A 22672-nucleotide genomic window follows, 5' to 3' on the forward strand; every position below is an offset into this window, starting at 1 on the left:
ATGTGACTTCATAATGGTTCTGAATTTGAAGTGACCTCACTCTTGGCACTGTTCCAATTATAACAGTCTCTATTTTGGGGATAGGTACAAGGTAATCAGGTTGTCCCACGAGGGGCTCACAGTCTTCATCCCCATTTTACAGATGAGGTACCTGAGGCACGGAGAAGTTAAGTGGCTTGCCCCAAGTCACACAGCAGACAAGTCGCAGAGCCGGGGTTAGATACCACGTCCTGTTACTCCCAAGCCCATCCTTTTTCCACTGAGCCACGCTGCTTCCCCATGTAATCTCGTTATGGGAAGGGAACATTTCTGCTAATCTTGCTATATTGTGCTCTCCCAGGTGCTTAATACAGTGCTCTGCACATAGTAGTGCTCAGTATGTACCATTGATTTGGTTGATTTTTGACCCGTCTAGTTGTTAAGGTTTTTATGTTTGTCTCCATCATTAGAATGTAAGCTTCTTGAGAGCAGGGATCATATCACATTGTTATTTTGTATTTCCCAAGGACCTAGTACAGTGTACCAGGAAGGTGTTCAATAAAGTCTTCTACTAACTACTGACACTCAAGGGACTTTATGTTTTAAATAAACCAGAGACTGATAGGTTGGTTGACTGATTAGTCAGTCAGTCGCATTTATTGAGCGCTTACTTTGTGCAGAGTACTATACCGAGCTCTTGGGAGAGATAACTTCTTCTTGAGAAGCAGCGTGGCTCAGTGGAAAGAGCCCGGGCTTTGGAGTCAGAGGTCATGGGTTCAAATCCCGGCTCCGCCAGTTGTCAGCTGTGTGACTTTGGGCAAGTCACTTCCCTTCCCTTCCCCACAGCACCTGTATATGTGTATATATGGTTGTACGTATTTATTACTTTATTTATTTATTTATTTATTTATTTATTTATTTATTTATTTTGCTTGTACATTTCTATCCTATTTATTTTATTTTGTTGGTATGTTTGGTTCTGTTCTCTGTCTCCCCCTTTTATACTGTGAGCCCACTGTTGGGTAGAGACTGTCTCTATGTGTTGCCAATTTGTACTTCCCAAGCGCTTAGTACAGTGCTCTGCACAAAGTATGCGCTCAATAAATACGATTGATTGATTGATTGATTGAAGTCGCTTCACTTCTCTGGGCCTCAGTTCCCTCATCTGGAAAATGGGGACTCAGACTGTGAGCCCCCCGTGGGACAACCTGATCACCTTGTAACCTCCCCAGCGCTTAGAACAGTGCTTTGCACATAGTAAGCACTTAATAAATGTCATTATTATTATTTATTATAACAATAAACAGACACAGTCCCTCCCTGCCCACGAGTTCACAGTCAGGGAGCTCAGTCTTCTCAACACGTTTCGGGCGGCGCTTTGGCTTGGAGAAGCTAACTGGGGGGCTGTAGCTCAGCCTCATTTCTCCCACACCGTTGTTCATTTCAGATGGGGTGACCGGCTTGAAAGAACTGGCCTTCCTGCGAGATCTGGCCGAGCAGAACTCAGCCAAGTACGGCGTCCCTGACCGAAGCTCCTGGCCGGTGATTAAAGGCAGCATGATGGTCTTGAACCAGCTGAGCAACTTGGAGACCACGGTGGGTAGGTTCTACACGAACCTGCCCAACCGGATGATCGACGAAGCCGTCTTCAGCCTCCCGTTTTCCGATGAAATGGGAGATGGTAAGCAATTATTATTATTGCTGTACGTGTCAAGCGCTTACTATGTGCCAAACCCTGTTCGAAGTGCTGGTGAAGCTACAGGCTAATCAGGACAGTCCCTGTCCCACAAGGGGCTCACACTCTTAATCTGCATTTTACAGCGGAGGGAACTGAGGCGCAGAGAAGCGAGTTGACTTGCCCAAGGTCACACAGCAGAGGTGGCGGAGCCGGGATTAGGACCCAGGTCGTCCTGACTCGCAGGCCTGTGGTCTATCCACTAAGCCAAGCTACTTTTCTGAGAAACCAAACCTGAGCAGGCGAGAAAGCTGTGGACAAATTCAGGGAAATGTGCCGCTACTTCCCCAAAATAGGAAGTCCACCTGTTAAGCCAGCCCTTAGGAGCTATGTAAAATTAAGTTTCTGGCTAGCAATCAATCAATCAACCAATCAATCATATTTATTGAGCGCTTACTGTGTGCACAGCACTGTACTAAGCGCTTGGGAAGTACAAGTTAGCAACACATACAGTCATCATCATCATCAATCATATTTATTGAGCGCTTACTATGTGCAGAGCACTGTACTAAGCGCTTGGGAAGTACAAACTGGCAACATATCGAGACAGTCCCTACCCAACATTGGGCTCACAGTCTAAAAGGGGGAGACAGAGAGCAAAACCAAACATACTAACGAAATAAAATAAATAGAATAGATATGTACAAGTAAAATAAATAAATAAATAAATAGAGTAATAAATATGTACAAACCTATATACATATATATACAGGTGCTGTGGGGAAGGGAAGGAGGTAAGATGGGGGGGATGGAGAGAGGGACGAGGGGGAGAGGAAGGAAGGGGCTCAGTCTGGGAAGGCCTCCTGGAGGAGGTGAGCTCTCAGCAGGGCCTTGAAGGGAGGAAGAGAGCTAGCTTAGCGGATGGGCAGAGGGACTGGGGGCATTCCAGGCCCGGGGGATGACGTGGGCCGGGGGTCGATGGTGGGACAGGCGAGAGCGAGGTACAGTGAGGAGATTAGCAGCGGAGGAGCGGAGGGTGCGGGCTGGGCTGGAGAAGGAGAGAAAGGAGATGAGGTAGGAGGGGGCGAGGTGATGGACAGCCTTGAAGCCCAGGGTGAGGAGTTTCTGCCTGATGCACAGATTGATTGGTAGCCACTGGAGATTTTTGGAGTCCCTACCCAGCAGTGGGCTCACAGTCTAGAAGGGGTCTAAAAGGCTAGGGAAGTAAAGGGAATTGGCACGCTGCCCCCAGGTTTGGAAGGTCTGCCTTGACCAAAGGGTATCGCTTATGGGAAAGGCTAGCACTTGGTGCTTCCAGAGTGGGGGTCAGTGATGCCTCTGTGTCCTGGACTTTGATGCAGTCAATCACCTTGCCCCCTCCTACCTCACCACGCTGCTCTCCTACTAAAATCCGGCCCACACACTTCGCTCCTCTGATGCCAACCTTCACTGTGTTTCTATCTCACCACCGACCCCTCGCCCATGTCCTGCCTCTGGCCTGGAACGCTCTCCCTCTTCAAGTCCGACAGACAGTGACTCTCCCCCCTGCTTCAAAGCCATACTGAAGTCACATTTCCTCCAAGAGGCCTTCCCTGATTAAGCCCCACCTTTCCTCTTCTCCCACTCCCTTAATGATAGCATTTATTAAGCGCTTACTCTGTGCAAAGCACTGTTCTAAGTGCTGGGGAGGTTACAAGGTGATGAGGTTGTCCCACAGGGGCCTCACAGTCTTAATCCCCATTTTACAGATAAGGGAACTGAGGCCCAGAGAAGTTGTGACTTGCCCAAAGTCACACTGCTGACAAGTGGCGGAGCCAGGATTTGAACCCATGACCTCTGACTCCAAAGCCCGTGCTCTTTCCACTGAGCCACACTGCTTCTCTGTGCATCACCCTGGCTTGTTCCCTCTGTTCTTCCCCCCCTCCCAGCCCCACAGTACTTAGGTCTATATCTGCCTTTATTGTACAGTAATATCTGTCTCCCCCGCTCTAATAATGATGGCATTTGTTAAGCACTTACTTTGTGCAAAGCACTGTTTTAAGCGCTGGGGAGGATACAAGGTGATCAGGTTGTTCCATGTGGGGCTCACAGTCTTAATCCCCATTTTACAGATGAGGTAACTGAGGCACAGAGAAGTTGTGACTTGCCCAAAGTCACACAGCTGACAGTTACTGGAGCTGGGATTTGAACCCATGGCCTCTGACTCCCAAGCCCACGCTCTTTCCATTGAGCTATGCCACTGTAGACTGTAAGCTCACTATGGGCAGGGAATTCATCCATTTCTTGTTGTATAGTACTCTCCCAAGTGCTTAGTACAGTGCTCTGCACACAGCAAACGCCCAATAAATACAATTGAATGAAGGAGTCAGTATCACCCATGTCGGTTCCTGCGTCCTGACGGGTGGAACAGATCACCTCCTCACCTGATGGTTTCCACCACTGGCAAGAAGCACAGCTCTAGAGAACCACTAGAACACAGTCCCCGCTCAGAGCCCCGTCGAGAACAGCTTGGCCAGGTCTTCCTGTGTCCTCCGCTCCGGTAATCTCCTTTCCTGCGGCCCGGTCGGGAGGGCCATAAAGAGAGACTTGAGAAGCAGCGTGTCCTAGTAGTCCTGGGAGTCAGAAGGACCTGGATTCTAATCCCGCCTCCGCCACTGGTCTCCTGGGTGACCTTGGACAAGTCGCCTCACTCCTGTGTTGCCTCAGGACTCTCATCTGTAAAATGGAGATAAGAGGGTGAGCCCCACATGGGACATGGACTGTGTTCATCGTGATTAGCTTGTTTCTATCCCAGTGCCTAGTCCTGGGCTTGGCACATGGTAAGTGCTTAACAAATATGGGAGAGAGAGAGACAGAGACACTCAGGATATTCCCAGCTTGGTAAATGTAGGAGTGCAGGGCTCTTTCTGTCAATCTTTTCCCCACCTTCTGGTGGCCTCCGTAAGCCAGTTGAGCTTTCCAATCACGTGGCTAATGGGCTAGAGTGGGAAAATGACTCTCCAAGTTCTCCTCCTCCCTCTCTGACTCCGTTCTGTCCTTTCCCATGGCCTCATAATCACAACTGAAAACATTTAAAGCGTAAAAATGAATGCTGGTTTCAAAAGATTGTCATCCCTGCCCCCCCCCCCCCCCCCCCCCCGCTCCTCCCCCAGCGGTCCCTGTTTTTTTCCAGACGCCACTGAGTCTGAAAGAGCTTCTTAGAAAACACTGTTGAGTTTTAAGAAACAAGGGCTACTGGGGTTTAAAAAAAATCACTTTCCTTTGAATAGGATTCACAGTTCAGTGGGAGTCTTGAGGTTTAGTTAATGAAGGAAAAGTTTGATAGGCCATCAGAAGACAGGAGACAATTCTTCCTCTTCTCTTTTCTCCACCCTTTTCCATAACATTCCCAGATGTGAATGTTAACCTGTCTAGGAGGTAAATCTCGAGCAGGTATCCAGAGTAATTGTTTAGTAGTGGACCGTATCGGTTGTTATTCAATCCAAATTCTTTACATTAATGTCTGTTTCCCCCCCTAGACTGTAAGTTTGTTGCGGGCAGGGGACATGTCTAACAACGCTGTTGTATTCTCCTCCCTCAAGCACTTAGTACAGTGCTCTGCACACAGTTAGTGCTCAAAAAATGTCACTGATGATGGTGAGGATTGGTCTGCCTAACCTATGCAAGGCACTCTACTAAGCTCTTGGGAGAGGATAGTAGAATTAGCACACGTGATCCCTGCCCTCAGGAGGTTGTATTCAAGCAGAGGGTATTGTGTTACCTGTGCCATGTGTGGCGTGATTGCTAATAGATGTGTTACCTTAGATGGAAGATTGTACTCAGAAAATGCCGTATACAGTGAAATTCTCCTAAGGATGCATGTGTTTTATTGTTACCAAGTTGGCATATGTTGCCAACTTGTACTTCCCAAGCGTTTAGTGCAGTGCTCTGCATACAGTAAGTGCTCAATAAATACGATTGATGATGATGATTGATGGTGTTTCCTGAAAAGTCCAATGTGGGACTCTTCGGCCTGGTTTCAGTATGCACACACAAAGTATCATGACCTACTGACCAGAGCATGGGCTTGTGAGTCAGCAGACATGGGTTCTAATCCCGACTCCCTGACTTGTTTGCCGTGTGACCTTGGGCAAGTCACTTAACTTCTCCGTGCCTCAGTTACCTCATCTGTAAGATGGGGATTAAAGACTGTGAGCCCAACGTGGGACAGAGACTGTGTCCAACCTGGTTAGCCTGTAGCTACCCCAGCGCTTAGAACAGTGCTTGGTATATAATAGGCACTTAACAAATACCATTATTATTATCGTTATTATTATGCTGTCAGGTTTGTGATCCTGGTGCTGCTTTCCCTGTCTCGCAATCTAAGCAAGTAGGTGTGCTGTAGAGTTTCAGCAAAATAATAGTATGGTCTTATGCCGTCGAGTCGTTTCCGACCCATAGTGACACCATGGACACATCTCTCCCAGAACGCCCCTATCATCATCATCATCATCAATCATATTTATTGAGCGCTTACTGTGTGCAGAGCACTGTACTAAGCGCTTGGGAAGTACAAATTGGCAACATATAGAGACAGTCCCTACCCAACAGTGGGCTCACAGTCTAAAAGGGGGAGTCTATCCCCATCTGCCATCGTTCTGGTAGTGGATCCACAGAGTTTTCTTGGTAAAAATCTGGAATTGGTTTACCATTGCCACCTTCCACGCAGTAAACTCGAGTCTCCACCCTCGACTCTTTCCCATGCCGCTGCTGCCCAGCACAGGTGAGTTTTGACTTGTAGCAGATTGCCTTCCACCCGCTAGCCATTGCCCAAGCTAGGAATTGAATGGGTAGGGCTCTGCTTGGCTTTGCCTCCCTTAGCCGATACTGATAGAGTACTGGAAACTCTCCAGGTGCGACCATGAGAGGGGAAAAATAGCAGTAGTATTGGTATTTGTTGAGCATCTACTGAGTGCACTGAACTGTGCTGATTTGTTGGGCTGCACAAAAGAAGTGCAGAACACAGACCCTTCCCTTATGGAGCTTTCACTCGAAACGTGGAGGAATAAACCTGCATTCCCTCTCTGGATTAAATTAACTGACTTGCAGTTGGTAGTACTTTTTGGGCGCCCTCTGAGTGCAATCAATCAATCAATCAATCAATCGTATTTATTGAGCGCTTACTATGTGCAGAGCACTGTACTAAGCGCTTGGGAAGTACAAATTGGCAACATAGTGCAAAACCCTGTTCTAAGGGCTTAGGATAATGTAAGTGAGATACCCTTCGTCTAATGGAGAGAAGACAGACCAAAAATGATCTGTAAATAGTGGACACAAGAGAAAGAACAAGGCTGTAGCAGGAAGGAGTGGAAATATATCAGGAAGAATTAGCTGAATAAGTAATGGAATATACAAATAAAAATATACATGTGTACAGAAGTGGTGGTTAGGCTTAAAGTATAACGTGCAGTGGGGTGATCTTCTGATTCCCAGGCCTGTGCTTGGATTCATCAGAGAAGGCTTCTTGAAGGAAAGAGCCCCTGATTCTTTTGTAATGTAGAAATAATACCACAGGCTCCTTGTGGTTAGGGTATGGTTAATGTCTTTGTTTCATACTTCCCAAGTGTTTATTGTAGCGTATTGCACCCAGCGGGTTCTTAATAAGTTCTAATAATGATGGTATTCATTAATTATTTACTATGTGCCAAGTACTGTGCTAAATGCTGGAGCAGATAAAAGATAATTAGATTGAACACTGCACTGTCCCTGTTCCCTATGGACTTCGTGGTTTAAGAGGAAGAAAGAACAGATAGTTTATCCTGATTATACAGATGTGGAAATGGAGGCACCAGATTTGGCTACAGTTAACTTTTTGTTCCTTTTTTTGTTTTGTTTATTGAGGGGCTATTGTTTTAAAATAGTGAATTTGTTTACACAGTCTGAAGAAGTCTGTCTTCGGAGGGTTAACCAAAGAACTTTGTATGTAAGATCAGGTGAAACCCCTTCTCTATATCCTTGGGGTTCCCAGTGGTCACTTTGCTCTCTGAGATGGAAAATGGAGGAGAAAAAATGCAGACAATGCCCGGACTCCAGTTTTCAGGATTCTTGTAAGCATTTTCCAGAAAAATCCATCATAGCTCAGCTCCTTCGTTAAGCTCTTGGGTTTCCAGGCAGTCCTGTAAATAATCCAACGTGTGGTCTCCGGAGGAGGTGGTTAGGGTGCAGGGTCCTGAGGAAACCTTTTATTTTCCACAGCAGGCAGAGGCCCTGAAGCCCACCCATGTCCTTTAATGAATCCTGTACTCATCAGTGGTAATGCTAGCATCAAGTCTTTCTCCGCTTCTCCCTGTCGTCCCCAGGTTTGATCATGACGGTGAGCAAACCCTGTTACTTTGGGAACCTTCTCCTGGGGATCGTCGGTGTGGACGTCAACCTGGCTTACATCCTCGAGGATGTGACCTATTACCAAGACTCTCTGGCTTCCTATACGTTCCTCATAGACGATAAAGGTAATTTTCCCTTTTTGAAATTTCCAGAGAAAAGAGCATTGTTTTCTGTTTTCTTAACAATAACAATAATAATAATAGTTGTGGTATTAAGCACATACTATGTGCCGGGCACTGTATTAAGCGCTGGGGTGGATACAAGCAAATCGAGTTGGACACAGTCCCTGTCCCACGTGGGGCTCCCAGTCTCAATCCCCATTTTCCATATGAGGTCACTGAGGCCCAGAGAAGCGAAGTATCTTTCCCAGTGCCACCCAGCAGACAAGTGGGAAGCAGTGTGGCTCAGTGGAAAGAGCATGGGCTTGGGAGTCAGAGTTCATGGGTTCAAATCCCAGCTCTGCCACTTGTCAGCTGTGTGGCTTTGGGCAAGTCACTTAACTTCTCTGTGCCTCAGTTAACTCATCTGTAAAATGGGGATTAAGACTGTGAGCCCCCCGTGGGACACCCTGATCACCTTGTAGCCTCCCCAGTGCTTAGAACAGTGCTTTGCACATAGTAAGTGCTTAATAAATACCAACATTATTATTATTATTATGTGGCAGAGCTGGGATTAGGACCCATGACCTTCTGACTCCTGGGCCCATTCTCTATCCACTATGCCATGCTGCCTCTCCCCCAGCCTCCAACAAGTCACACCCAGGTTCGAGCCGATGGGAAATCCAGTGTGATTTCACCCGTCATCGTTGGGGCTGGATGAGAAAATAATGCCACCTGTTAGAGGCAAAAACTGCCACAGCTGACTCAATCTGGACAAAGATAATTTGCTTCAGTGTTTGGAAACCTAATAATGATACCATTCATAATTGGATTTCTGAACATTAATTCGTACCCCGTAGGAAGGATCACTCGGAAGATTAGGAAACTGGGACATGGGGAGACTTGTGTGATAGGCAAGGAGCCAAAGAGGTCACTGGTTGGCCCAGAGTAAAGTTGGCTGGCCCAACCTGCTACGTTTTCAGGGATTTGGTGGCTGGTTTGGCTCATCAATCAATCAGTTGTATTTACTGAGTACTTACTGTAAGCAGAGCACTGTACTAAGCTCTTGGGAGAGTGCAACACAACAGTATAACAGGCACATTCCCTGCCCACAATGAGCTTACAGTCTAGAGGGGGAGACAGACATTATAGTAATGTGCACAAGTGCTGTGGGGCTCAGGGTGGGAGGTGATTAATAAAGGGAGTGAGTCAGGTGGAGCTGGGAGGGAGGGTAATTAAAGGGAGCGAGTCAGGGTGACACAGAAGGGAGTGGGAAAAGAAGAAATGAGGGTTTAGTGAAGGAAGGCCTCTTGGAGGAGATGTGCTGTCAATAAGGCTTTGAAGGAGTGGAGAGTAATTGTCTTTCGGATATGAAGAGGGAGGGTGTTCCAAGCCAGAGACAGGAAATGGGCGAGAGGTCGGCAGTGAGATAGATGAGATTGAGGTATGGTGAGAAGGTTGACATTCGAGGAGCAAAGTGTGCAGGCTGGGTTCATTCATTCAATCGTATTTATTGAGTGCTTACTGTGTGCAGAGCACTTTACTAAGCGAGTTGTGAGGTGAGGTAGGGGGCTTCACACGGTGGTTTTGATATTTGGAAAGGAACGAAGGCCGAGTGGTCCCCAGAATGGCCCTGGACAAGAGGGGCTATCAGCTGGGGTGGTGGGCTGATAGCCCAGATGATATTTCCAGAGTCTTGGATCAGCTGCTGGACTTGCTGATTGGAGTAGAGCACCCATCTCCAGTTGGGACGAAATAACTGGTAGCCAAGCAGCTCGGCGGCCTCGTCTGGAACTTTGAATTTCAGACCAGCACCAACTCCTGTGTCGATTCCTCTCTCCCCACCCCCATTTTTTTTTCTCTTTAAAATATATTTTCCAGCATTTCCCCTTTTGTTTTCTTTCTAGGGTACACCCTTATGCACCCGTCCCTTACCAGGCCCTATCTACTCTCAGAACCCCCGCTTCACACCGATATTATACATTATGAAAACATTCCAAAATTTGAGTTGGTTCGGCAGAACATCTTAAGGTAAGGAGGATCTAAAGACAAACCATTTTTTCCTCCTACCCTCCAGGGCACCCCCTTCCTCCCCTGACCTCCAGCTTTTAAGAGCAGATAGGAGACAGCTTGAAGTCCTTTTTTGTCTGAGTGGAAAAATGTTGTGGACGTGAAACATGAAATATTGTTAAGACATGTGGCAGGGTTAGTGATCTTTCATTAGAACCTGGTTTGCATTTTGGCAATGGCTTTCAGAGTTTTGACATGGAAATCTTCAGAGTCTCTCTGGAGTTTCCATCCCCGAGGACGTGACAGATAAAAAGCTTTTGTCTTCCAAGCCCAGGTGCTCTCTCCTGCCTGGGTGTGTTCATCACGTAACCCAATGCTGTCGGCACCCAGAATGTCAATGCCCCTCCCCAACCCTAACCATGTTTACCCATACCGTGCCGCTGGCATTCTTCACCAGAGATGTGGTCCCCAATCCAATCCACCAGTTGGCCCATAATTTTGGCACACCTCCATCTGTTCTGTTTGCTCCTGAGCTTCACGGTTATCCCATACAAGGCTAACCAGGCCCAGAGGAGGTGACAGAAGTTTGGCAGAGCATGGAAATCTGAGGCAAAGTCTCCTCAGGGCCAAAGTCCTGGGATCTGAGGCAAAATCCTGGAAGTCTGAAGCAAAGTCTGGAAGTCCGAGGCAGAGCCCGGATGTCCAAGGCAGGGCCATCCACGGGAGAGCAGCCCATTTCCTGCCAGAGGTTTGGAAACCTCTCCTCCTTCTCCGTATTTCTCTCAGATGACAGAGAGCAAATTGGATCCAGCCCAGGGATGCAGACTCAGTCTCCCAGAGCACACGTCCCCACTGCTTGATTTGGGGAAGGCTCCATTAGTTCAGTAGGAAACATTCTTCCAGCAAAACTCATTTGTTCTAATCAAACGCAGTGAAAGAAGAAACGCTTGTCAACAGGCAGTGTCAGTGGACATTTGGACTTGGGTTGCGTCTGGCTTGGTAACCCTCCACTTTGCTGGAGAAAGGAGTGTATTACTTTCGCAGGGAGCGGATCCCAGGGAGAATTTTTAAGAACTCCAAAATTTGGAACAAGAGAAGTTCATAAGTGAATCAGCTTACGTACATATTGAAACAAAAATGTGTTTTGTGCAAACCAAGCATTAGGCTTTTGCAGAACTGAAACAGTGTGTAGTTTACTTCCTAGAAGTGATTTTTTGCAGTTTCGAAATCAAGAGGAAAGTCTTTGACTCACAGTTCTTTGTCTTTGAACGTTTAATTTGATCTTTCGCTTGACGTGTCTGATTTTTATTTACCAATATAGCCTCCCCTTGGGCAGTCAGATTATTACAGTCCCAGTGAACTCTTCGCTGTCTTGGCACATAAACAAACTGAGAGAGACCGGGAAAGCAGCCTACAACGTTAGCTACGCCTGGAAAATGGTATGTGAAACTCACCCATGCAGAACTACCCAACAGGCGTGTGATTTTTATGCATGTGCGTTTACGTGTGACAAAATATTTGCTGTTTCAAAGATGTTCTAATTCCCTTTCATGAGGAGAACGACGACTTAGTACGGTGGCGGCTGTCTTTCATGTTGGTTAACTAAACGGCCTTGAGAGACGGCAGAGATTTTGGCCAGTCTGATGAGCCAGTGATTCTACCAGCCAAGTGCCAGGACTGGGGCTAAGTCCCCTGCCAGACCTGGAGGGTTGGGGCGAAGTGGGAGGGGTGATCAGGGGTGCAGTGCTGATCATTCAGAAGAGAATGGCATTGGTTCATTTATTCATTCATTCAGTTGTATTTATTGAGTGCTTACTGTGTGCAGAGCACTGTACTAAGAGCTTAGGAAGTACAAATTGGCAACATATAGAGATGGTAATCGATTGAGATTCTGGAAGCTTTTAATCGTCATTCCTTAGAGCAAAGCCCAGCCCAGCCTGCTGTTAAAAATAGCAGTGTATTTGTTAGCACTTAATAATAATAACAATAATAATAAGAAGAAGAATGGTACTTGTTAAGCACTTACTATGTGCAAAGCACTGTTCTAAGCACTGAGGTAGATATAAGTTAAACAGGTTGGACTCAGTCCCTGTCCCACATGGGGCTCAAACTTGCTTTGTGTCCAGTGCTGGGGTAGATAAATGAAAATCAGATCAGACACAGTCTCTGTCCCACTTGGGGCTTACAGTCTAAGAAGGAGGGAAAACAGGTATTTCTTTTTGTTTTCCTTCTTTTTTATGGTATTTTATTCATTCAATCGTATTTATTGAGCACTTACTGTGTGCAGATCACTGTACTAAGTGCTTGGAAAGTACAGTTTGGCAACAGAGAGAGACAATCCCTACCCAACAACGGGATTTATTAAGCACTTGCTGTGTGTCAAACACTGTTCTAAGTGCTGGGGCAGGTGCAAGTCAGTTAGGAAGCAGCGTGGCTCAATGGAAAGAGCCTGGGCTTTGGAGTCAGAGGTCATGGGTTCAAGTCCCAGCTCCGCCACTTGTCAGCTGTGTGACTTTGGGCAAGTCACTTAACTTCTCTGGGCCTCAATTCCCTCATCTGTAAAATGGGGATTAAGACTGTGAGCCCCCCGTGGAACAACCTGATCACCTTGTAACCTCCCCAGCGCTTAGAACAGTGCTTTGCACATAGTAAGCGCTTAATAAATGCCATTATTATTATTATTATTAGGTCCATCGCAGTCCCTGTTCTGCATGGGGCTCACAACCTAAGAGGGAGGGAGAACAGGTATGTCATCCCCATTTTGCAGATGAGGAAATTGAGGCACAGAGAAATCAAGTGACTCGTCGAAAGTCACACAGCAGTCACCTGGCAGAATCCAGATCCTCTGACTCCAAGGCCTGTGCTCTTTCCACCAGGCCAGACTGCTTCCCTCTTGGCAGGGATTGTGACAAGCCGACGAGATCAAAGTCTGTGGAGCCCTGACCACTGGGGCTGCCCCTAATCCCGGCTCTGAGTCGCTCCGGGAATTCTGGGTGGGCCGAGGGGGAGACTGGAAGGGCCCGGTGGGGGTCATCTGTCGAGAAGGTGGGCAAGCTGAGCCTCAGGTGGGGTGAGGAGGAGGGGAAACTCTGGGGCTCGACACTGTCGGGCCAGCAAATCCTGGCCCAAGAGAGCCACAAACTGAGGATACAATCGCCCGGCCAAACTACCCTCTTCACCAGCTAAACCCGTTGCTTTTCAATGCTGTCTTCCTTCCCAGAAAGAGTTGGAGCTGGGTCCCAAAGCCTGCTACTGCTAGTGCCATAAAGAAGACTGTGTGAATTTTTTCAGCTTCCCATTGCCCTTCCTCCCTGTGCCATCATGGCCCAAGTGTTCAGTTTGGTAGAGGGGGGAGACCTACTGGTCATTATAACAACTCCTCACGTACCAGAAGCCAGATTCAGCTGACTCATTTTCTTTGATAAAGCCACATATTTGCCATCCCTTTAACATTTTCCAAAGGTCCTATTTTCCCCTCCTTTTCCACCCCATTTGAACTTCCCCTATAGACCATCGACTCCAGTATGGGAAGTAGAACACACAGAGAATGCTAACAGCAACTGGAAAAATCGGTTTCCTTTTGCTGCATCCGAGAGCCCTACTCTGGTCCACCTTGGACTGTCAGTCCAAGTTGAGCTTCGGCAGAGTGATAATGGACCATTTTTTTTATTTCAAGAAGTACTTGTTCAGCTCTTACTGTGCGTCAAGCACTGTTCTAAGCCCTGGGGTAGATACGAGTTTATAATAATAATAATGATGGCATTATTAAGCGCTTACTATGTACAAAGCACTGTTCTAAGTGCCGGGGAGGTTACAAGGTGATCAGGTTGTCCCACATGGGGCTCACAGTCTTAATCCCCATTTTACAGATGAGGTAACTGAGGCCCAGAGAAGTTAAGTGACTTGCCCAATTGGCAGAGATTTGAACCCATGACCTCTGACTCCCAAGCCCGTGCTCTTTCCACTGAGCCACACTGCTTCTTTATCAGTTTGGACACAGTCCCTTGTCCCACATGGGACTCCCAGTTTTATTAGGAAGGAGTAGGATTTAATCCCCATTTTGAAAAAGAGGAAGCTGAAGGACAGAGAAGTTAGGCAACTTGCCCAAAGCTACACAGCAGGTAGGTGGCAGATCTGGGATTAAAACCCAGGTCCTCTGCTTCTTAGGCCCATGTTCTTTCCAATAGGCCACGCTGCTTCTCCTTTCCTCCTCCCTAAAAGTCTTGAGCCTCCTCACTCCTTCCCCTCGTCCCTTCCAGGTGAGTAAGTTGGCTTCCACGACCCCGAGGGCATTGGTTGCCTGGAGGGGCTTCGGTGGTCCAAGGATCCGACCAGGCCATCCATCTGGCCAGGGCTTGTGTACTCCAAATCCTCATGCTCCTCACTCGTTTCCATTCTCCTCCCAACCTTCCTCCTCTTTTTTCCCCTTCCCGGGAAGTCAGGTCGATCCCCACAGGTCTGGCCCAAAAGAGGTTGGGCCAATCAATCAATGGTATTTATTGAGCACTTACTATGTGCAGAGCACTCCACTAAGCTCCCTTTATTCATCCCCTTCCAGCCCCACAGCCCTTATGTCCATATCTGTAATTTATTTATGTCTAAATGTCAGCTGTGTGACTTTGGGCAAGTCACTTCACTTCTCTGTGCCTCAGTTCCCTCGTCTGTAAAATGGGGATGAAGACTGTGAGCCCCCTGTGGGACAACCTGATCACCTTGTAACCTCCCCAGTGCTTAGAACAGTGCTTTGCACATAGTAAGTGCTTAATAAATGCCATTATCATTATTAACAGCTCTCTCCTCCGCTAGACGGCCAACTCGTTGCGGGAAGGGAGTGTATCTGCTGTACTCTCCCGAGCGCTTAGTACAGTGCTCTGCACACAGCAAGTGCACTACTGAGGCCCTACTGAGAGCTCACCTCCTCCAGGAGGCCTTCCCAGACTGAGCCCCTTCCTTCCTCTCCCCCTCGTCCCCCTCTCCATCCTCACCATCTTACCTCCTTCCCTTCCCTACTGCACCTGTATATATGTATATATGTTTGTACATATTTGTTACTCTATTTATTTATTTATTTATTTATTTTACTTGTACGTATCTATTCTATTTATTTTATTTTGTTAGTATGTTTCGTTTTGTTCTCTGTCTCCCCCTTTTAGACTGTGAGCCCACTGTTGGGTAGAGACTGTCTCTATATGTTGCCAACTTGTACTTCCCAAGCACTTAGTACAGTGCTCTGCACACAGTAAGCGCTCAATAAATACGATTGGTGATTGATGATGATGAAGTGTTCAGTGAGTATGATTGACTGACTGACTAAGTGCTTGGAAGAGTACAGTACAGTAGAATTAGCAGGCACATTCCCCGCCCGTAACGAGCTTACAGTCTAGAGGGAGTGCGGTCTGTGCACTTAGCGGGATCGTGCTACGCCGGGATGTTAGCCTTCGGCCTCTCAGATTTGCCATTGGTTTGGTAGGTCCAGGACACCTCCTTCATCCTATGCATCGTGGTGATCCAGCCAGAAGTCCCCGTCAGACAGCTGAAGAACCTCAACACGGTGCCTAGCAGCAAGCTCCTGTACCACCGGCTAGATCTGCTAGGCCAGCCCAGCGCCTGCCTCCATTTCAAGCAGCTGGCCACCCTAGGTAAGACTCCTTCACCCCCTGGCTCCGCCAATTGTCAGCTGTGTGACTTTGGGCAAGTCACTTCACTTCTCTGGGCCTCAGTTCCCTCACCTGTAAAATGGCGGTTAAGACTGTGAGCCCCACGTGGGACAACCTGATTACCTTGTATCCTCCCCAGCACTTAGGGGCTCGGATTTGTAACCTTACGCTGCTCGGGAACGAGATCACTTGTGACTTTGCTATTTCCCCTCTGTCCTCCCACCCCTGCCAAGATGTAATTGATTTCTGTGCTTTGATTCGACTCCGTCGCTCCTTCGTTTCTTTTGACCGGGCCCTTCCAAATAATAACAGTGCTTTGCACATAGTAAGCGCTTAACAAATGCCATCATTATTATTATTATTATTACTCACACACCTCTCAGAGCCCCATTTGTCATTTGTCTCCTGACAGACTGGAGGAGGGGGTGACGGTTTAGATGTGTCCACCCTGAAAAATGCCCCTCCCCACCTTTTCTCCCCCCACCCAGCCTCTTTTGGGTAAAATATAGCCTGGTTCACTTAACTTGGTATTTCGGGTTTTCCTCACTCCCCACGAAGTTTTCCTCCATCCCTCATCTTTAATTGTGGTATTTGTTAAGCGCTCACTATGTGCCAGGCACTGTACTAAGCATCGGATTGGACACAGTTCCTGTCGCACATGGGGCTCACAGTCTTAATCCCCATTTTATAGATGAGGTAACTGAGGCCCAGAGAAGTGAAGCGACTTGCCCGAGGTCACGCGGCAGAGCCTGATTTAGAACCCAGGCCCTTCTGATTCCCAGACTGGTACTCATTTTATCATGCTGCTTTTCTTCCCCCTGTAGACTGAAAGCTCGCTGTGAGCAGGGAATGTGTCTGTTAATTGTTCTACGGTACTCTCCCAAGTGCTTAGTGCGGTCTCACATTAAGCGCTCAGTAAATACAACTGACTGACCGACTGGGGGACTGACTTAGAAGGAAGTAATGTAAAAACTGCCCTCAATGGACAGTCAAATGGCAATGGACTGTAAACCCAGAAGCGAACAGGTCGAGTTGCTCCCACGGGGCTCGGCCCTTCTAAGGTCTCAGTTCCGTGTTTGCCTTCTCTCTCTCTCAGAAAGCCCCACGGTCATGCTGTCTGCAGGGAGCTTCTCTTCCCCTTATGAACACCTAAGCCAGCCGGAGACCAAGCGCATGGTGGAGCACTACACCGCCTATCTCAGTGACAACACCCGCTTGATTGCTAATCCCGGGCTTAAGGTAAGGATGGAAAAGGAAAGCAGGAGGAAAAGAAGTATTTATTGAATTCTGTTAATAATTCAGGGGGGATGCGCCTCACTGAAGGCCCCGTTTCAGGTGGATCCCCGGCTGGATCTGGCATCCCCTCTAGACTGGAAGCTCGTTATGGACAGGGAATATGTCTAGTGTTGTTATATTGTTCTCTCCCAAGCATTTAGTAAAGTGTTCTGCACCCAATAAGTGCTCAATAAATACGATCAAATGAATGGACCCCGAAGTCCCCATCAGACAGCTGACGAACCTCAACATAGTATCCACCGGCAAGCCAGAAGATGGGACAGATTCCTTCAACGCAAGAGGCCTCCGTTTGAATCTCGGCCTCTCTGCACACGGGTTGTCGAGGCCGAACTTAGGTTAAGCCAGGCTCAGTGACCCCCGCCGATGGGTTTAAGAATCCCTTTCCCATCCTCGGCCCCCAAGCTGGTGTCTGCTTTTCGGACGGAGGGATCGTGTCTGCAGGGGGGCCCCTCATTTTCCCAGGGGCAAGGAGAACAATGGTGAGGAAGCAAATAAGGAGAGAGGGTGCGGTGATCCTTTTCTGAACAGAAATTAAAGGTGGGCGTCTCTCTCTGTCTCTTCAGAACGGATTGGACAAATCCTTGCCTAGGAGACTCCCAGAAACTGAAATACTTCTAGATAATAAGCTTTTGTTTTCTTGGAGTTTTGTCCCATCCCTCCGGTATGAGAAGATTGCTAAGAAGTGATAGGGCTTAGATTATCCCCAGTAGGTCTTTAGGAAACCCTGCCAGCAGCTTACTGTCTTTTCATGGGAGGCTTAAAGGGTCCCTTGCTAGGTCTGTCTTTGTGTTGCAGTTCTCTGTCAGAAATGAAGTAATGGCTACCAGTCACGTCACAGATGAATGGATGACCCAAATGGAAATGAGTAGCCTGAACACTTACATTGTCCGCCGTTACATAGCAACGCCCAATGGGGTCCTCAGAATTTACCCTGGTTCTCTCATGGACAAAGCATTTGATCCCACCAGGAGACAATGGTGAGTGTTCGGGGGTCCTATTGTCAGAAGTTTCCAAAAATCCTAGTGAGGGAGGCCATGTGCCCATAAAAAAAGCATATGAAGTCACTCACATCAAGATAGCTTTCGGGACCGAGAAAATCTACTGAGGAATTAAAGGAACCCGATCCTTTTGTAGCAGTAAAATCGACTTTATTGGTATGCTCTCTCTTTAAGACGCTTCTGTTTCTTATCTCTTGACAGATATTTCAAGATGAAAATCATTTGCACATGTGGCAGTGCAACATGTAGTTCTGTTCTTTTTGCTGAGGATATTTTGAGCTCTTGGGATTGATTTCAGTTTCACTTAGGACTTTGTCTGGAATTGGATATTCTTTAATATAATTTCAATTAACTCTGCTCTAGCATGCATCAACATACCACTTTAGTTAAATGGCTCTGTGTATAAGGATCTGTCTATGACATGTGAGAAGTTTACATATTGAGAACTCAAAGATGTGCTTCCACATCTGGTTTTTGTTTTTTCTGTGCTGAAGTTAAAAGACAAAAAGCCTACCAGGTGGTGCTGGGGAGCAAAACGCGGAGATCGAGCGGGCTCGGATTTCTAACCTTACGCTGCTCAGGAACGAGATCACTTGTGACTTTGCTATTTCCCCTCTGTCCTCCCACCCCTGCCAAGATGTAATTGATTTCTGTGCTTTGATTCGACTCCATCGCTCCTTCGTTTCTTTTGACCGGGCCCTTCCAAATGAGCAATCGACAGATGCTGTCATTTGCCCAAAGAAGAACGTTTTAAATTCTTTTGCCCTGTTTAGCTAAAGTCAGGGCGAGAAAGCCTAAATGAGGTAGACGCAGTTGAGGGTAAACCACTTGGGCTTCAGCTTTCCTCACTGGGGATTTTGAATTAATGTTGGGAGGGAACAATTCCATCCTTCAATCTTCTGTTGGGTGAGGGGGGTGGAGGAAGAGCAGAACTTCCAATTATTTGGGACCGTGGGCCACTTTTTGTAGTTGTCTGTGGCCAAGCAAATCGCAAACAACCGGCTGGAAGAGGAGCAGGGAGGTCCCGCCTGTTGTTCTCGGAGTCTCTGGGAGCTAGGAAGCTTCCAAAGAAGGCTGAGGATACGTAGATAGGGCCCACCTGGGACAAAAGCTCCAGGTTTGGAACTAGGGGGATCCCTCGGCAGGCTATATTTTGTCATCCTTCCAGTGCTTCCCAGCACACACACACACACACACAAACACCGCCCACCTTTGCAGTTGTGAATTTTGTGTCTCTCTCTGCCCTGCCCCTTCCAAAGAGGATGGTGTTGGCATTGTCTCTACCCAGTGAATCTGGAGAGTGCCCCCTTTTAAAGGGTCTAGTGTCAGTAAAGTGTCAATGGAAGGGCAGCGTGGCTCAGTGGAAAGAGCACGGGCTTTGGAGTCAGAGGTCATGGGTTCGACTCCTGACTCCGCCACATCTGCTGTGTGACCTTGGGCAAGTCACTTAACTTCTCTGAGCCTCAGTTACCTCATCTGTAAAATGGGGATGAAGACTGTGAGCCCCACGTGGGACAACCTTGTAACCCCCCCCAGTGCTTAGAACAGTGCTTTGCACATAGTAAGTGCTTAATAAATGTCATTATTATTATTATTATTATTATTAATAAAATCAGACATTTAGTGTCTCTAAGGAGTCCATGTAGCTCTCTATCTTTAAACAAGCAGTTGGAGCAGTAATCCCAATAAGCACCTGAGAGTCAAAATCAATTTCTCCTTTTTTTTTTTTAATTTTTATTTTGGTCTTTCTTAGGTACTTGCACGCCGTGGCTAATCCGGGATTAATTTCCCTGACCGGTCCTTACTTAGATGTTGGAGGAGCTGGCTACGTGGTTACCATCAGTCATACGGTTCACTCTTCCAGGTAATATTTGAGCACTTTGGATCATTCCACATTCTTTTCCACGGCCTTCATAGACAGTAAATTGAAGTTGCCTATGCTCCGGGGAACCCATCTGGGAAGAAAACAAAAGCTGAACACTTTCCACAGCAGGGAGGGAGAACTAGTGAGAACCGGGGAAGGTTGTGTGTGCCGCTGGAATCTGGGTGTTCATGGGGAGAGGGGGCGGGGAATTCTTGGGGTTAGAGAAGGGGCAGGGCATTAAATTTCAACCCCTCTGACCCCAGACTTGCCCATGCTCCAGTTTTAAAATTACAGGAGTTTCTCTCATCATCTGTGGTGTCCCAGAAGCTGAGTCCCTGCATTGCAGTGTAGGACAAGGAACATTTTGAGAAGCAATGTGGCTCAGTGGAAAGAGCACGGGCTTTGGAGTCAGAGGTCATGGATTCAAATTCCGGCTCCGCCAATTGTCAGCTGTGTGACTTTGGGCAAGTCACTTCTCTGTGCCTCAGTTCCCTCATCTGTAGAATGGGGGTGAAGACTGTGAGCCCCACGTGGGACAACCTGATCACCTTGTATCCCCCCAGTGCTTAGAACAGTGCTTTGCACATAGTAAGCGCTTAACAAATACCATTATTATTATTATTGTTATTATTTGCCTTGCTTCCTTTGCGCTTCCCAAGCACTTGGTACAGTGCCTTACTAGATATAGGCCTTTACTCTGCTCTCTTGTGTAGGGGAGAGAAATCCCTTTCCAGGGGAGCAAAGTGTGAGCTCCAACTTGGAGACTTGCAGTCTGTAAACAGACACCCACCCACGAGTGTCAGTATCGAAGCTACATCGAATGACACCCATTTATCCAATTAAATACAATCGGAGTTGAATTTTATTCCTCAAAAAAATGTATTTTTTCCTAGCACCTGGAATATATAGCATTTTGACTTGTATTGTGCTCAAGCCTTTACTGTCAGACATAAAGCCAAGGGGAAAGTGGAGGTGGAATAGTTACTCATTATCCTAAGTAAGATCACCCTCTTTCTTCGTCCCTTGTCTTCTCTTTATTTATTTATTTATTTTTTGTTTGGTATTTAAGCGCTTACTATGTGCCAGGCACCATACTAAACACTGAGGTGGATACAAGGGAATCAGGTTGGACACAGATCCTGTCCCCACATGGGGCTCATAGTTTTAATCCCCATTTTACAGGTGAGGGAACCGAGGAATGAAGTGACTTACCCAAAGTCACGCAGCAGACAAGTGGAAGAGACAGAATTAGAACCCAGGCTGCATGGCTTGGTAGAAAGAGCACGGGCTTGAGAGTCAGAGGTCATGGGTTCAAATCCCAGCTCTGCTGCTAGTCAGCTCTGTTACTTTGGGCAAGTCACTTAGCTCCTCTGTGCCTCAATTACCTCAACTGTAAAATGAGGATTAAGACTGTGAGCCCCACGTGGGACCACCTAATCACCTTGTATCCTCCCCAGCACTTAGAACAGTGCTTTGCACATAGTAAGCACTTGACAAATGCCATCATTATTATTATTATTACTACTCCCAGGCCCTTGCTCTGTGATGCTTCTCCTGAACCCTTCCCCAACAATCCCCAAAAGGAAAAAAAGAACCCAAAAAAACGTAGTTCTGTTGACAGGAAATGAATAGAAAGGTGATAGAGAAATCAGGAGCGTAGCTCTGTGAGTAAAAGAAGACTGTGTGCCTGGCCCAGAGCTGATTTATTGTTCTTCCCCATAAAATCAGTAGTCCCCACTGGTCAAATGTTTCCCTGAGCAGACCAGTCACTGCACGGATCTCTGTTAATGTCTCAGCAGTGAGCCTCTCCATCCCGACCGTATAGGCATTTAAGTAAATTGCACAGAGGAAACGTAAGACCACGTTGCTTCTGGGAAGGAAAAGAACAGCAGTCGTATTGGTATTTGATCCTAGTGCACTGGTCTAAGTCTGCTGTCCCCTTCGCTCTTGCCGAAAGCCCCGTGAAAACGTGTTTTTGCAGAGGAGGAGTTCAAACATCTTTCCAGTTTACTTGGCATCCATCCTGTCACTAGGTTGAACTTTTAACCCTAGCTCATTGCATACTTCCTTCCCACCCCCACCTCCTTTCTGAATGCGAGCTCTCTGAGGGGGCAGGTACTGTGGCTGAATCATTCATTCATTCAATCGTATTTATTGAGCGCTTACTGCGTGCAGAGCAGTGTACTAAGCGCTTGGGAAGTACAAGTTGACAACATATAGAGACAGTGCCTACCCAACAGCAAGCTCACAAGTCTAGAATCAGAGGCTTACACCTTCTCTCTAGTCCTTAGTATTGTGTTTTTATCAAGTAAGCATACAATAATAACAACGTGGTATTTGTCAAGCGCTTACCATGTGCTGGGCACTGTAGGTACTAGGTAATTGGGTTGGTAACAGTCCCTGTCCCACATAGGGCTCACAGTCTTAACCCCCGTTTTCCAGATGAGGTCACTGAGGCCCTGAGAAGTTAGGCGACTTTCCCAAGGTCACACAGCAGACAAGTGGCAGAGAGGGGATTAGAACACAGGTCCTTCTGATTCCTAGGCCTTTGCTCTGTCCACAAGGCCACTCTGAACATAATAGCATTTATGCCATTTTCAATAATTAGCTCATAGTTCCTGAAGCTACCAAGAAGAGGAAAGTCTGACTTTGTTGGGATATTCTTGTGGTCTGGGCACTGTACGCCTAAACCCACATGTCTCCGGCACTATCCCTGAGGCATGCAGGGAGAG

At 47.2% G+C, this 22672-nt stretch overlaps 1 protein-coding gene and 1 non-coding gene across 2 annotated transcripts in view; one reads left to right on the forward strand and one right to left on the reverse strand.

Annotated features, from left to right (window-relative positions):
* Positions 1-22672, forward strand: part of CACHD1 (cache domain containing 1) — a 205874-nt gene that overhangs the window by 155766 nt on the left and 27436 nt on the right. The window contains exons 11-18 of the mRNA XM_038752670.1: positions 1427-1660; positions 7993-8142; positions 10023-10146; positions 11447-11564; positions 15596-15764; positions 16879-17021; positions 17874-18055; positions 19830-19940. Of these exons, the coding sequence (XP_038608598.1) occupies positions 1427-1660; positions 7993-8142; positions 10023-10146; positions 11447-11564; positions 15596-15764; positions 16879-17021; positions 17874-18055; positions 19830-19940 (1231 nt within the window). The remainder of the gene's footprint in view (positions 1-1426; positions 1661-7992; positions 8143-10022; positions 10147-11446; positions 11565-15595; positions 15765-16878; positions 17022-17873; positions 18056-19829; positions 19941-22672) is intronic.
* On the reverse strand, positions 6427-6564 carry LOC119933840. The gene has a single exon (XR_005452710.1). It is a non-coding gene; the product is annotated as a small nucleolar RNA SNORA7 (small nucleolar RNA).

Source organism: Tachyglossus aculeatus, chromosome 10, assembly GCF_015852505.1.
Source record: "Tachyglossus aculeatus isolate mTacAcu1 chromosome 10, mTacAcu1.pri, whole genome shotgun sequence".
Classification (NCBI taxonomy): domain Eukaryota; kingdom Metazoa; phylum Chordata; class Mammalia; order Monotremata; family Tachyglossidae; genus Tachyglossus; species Tachyglossus aculeatus.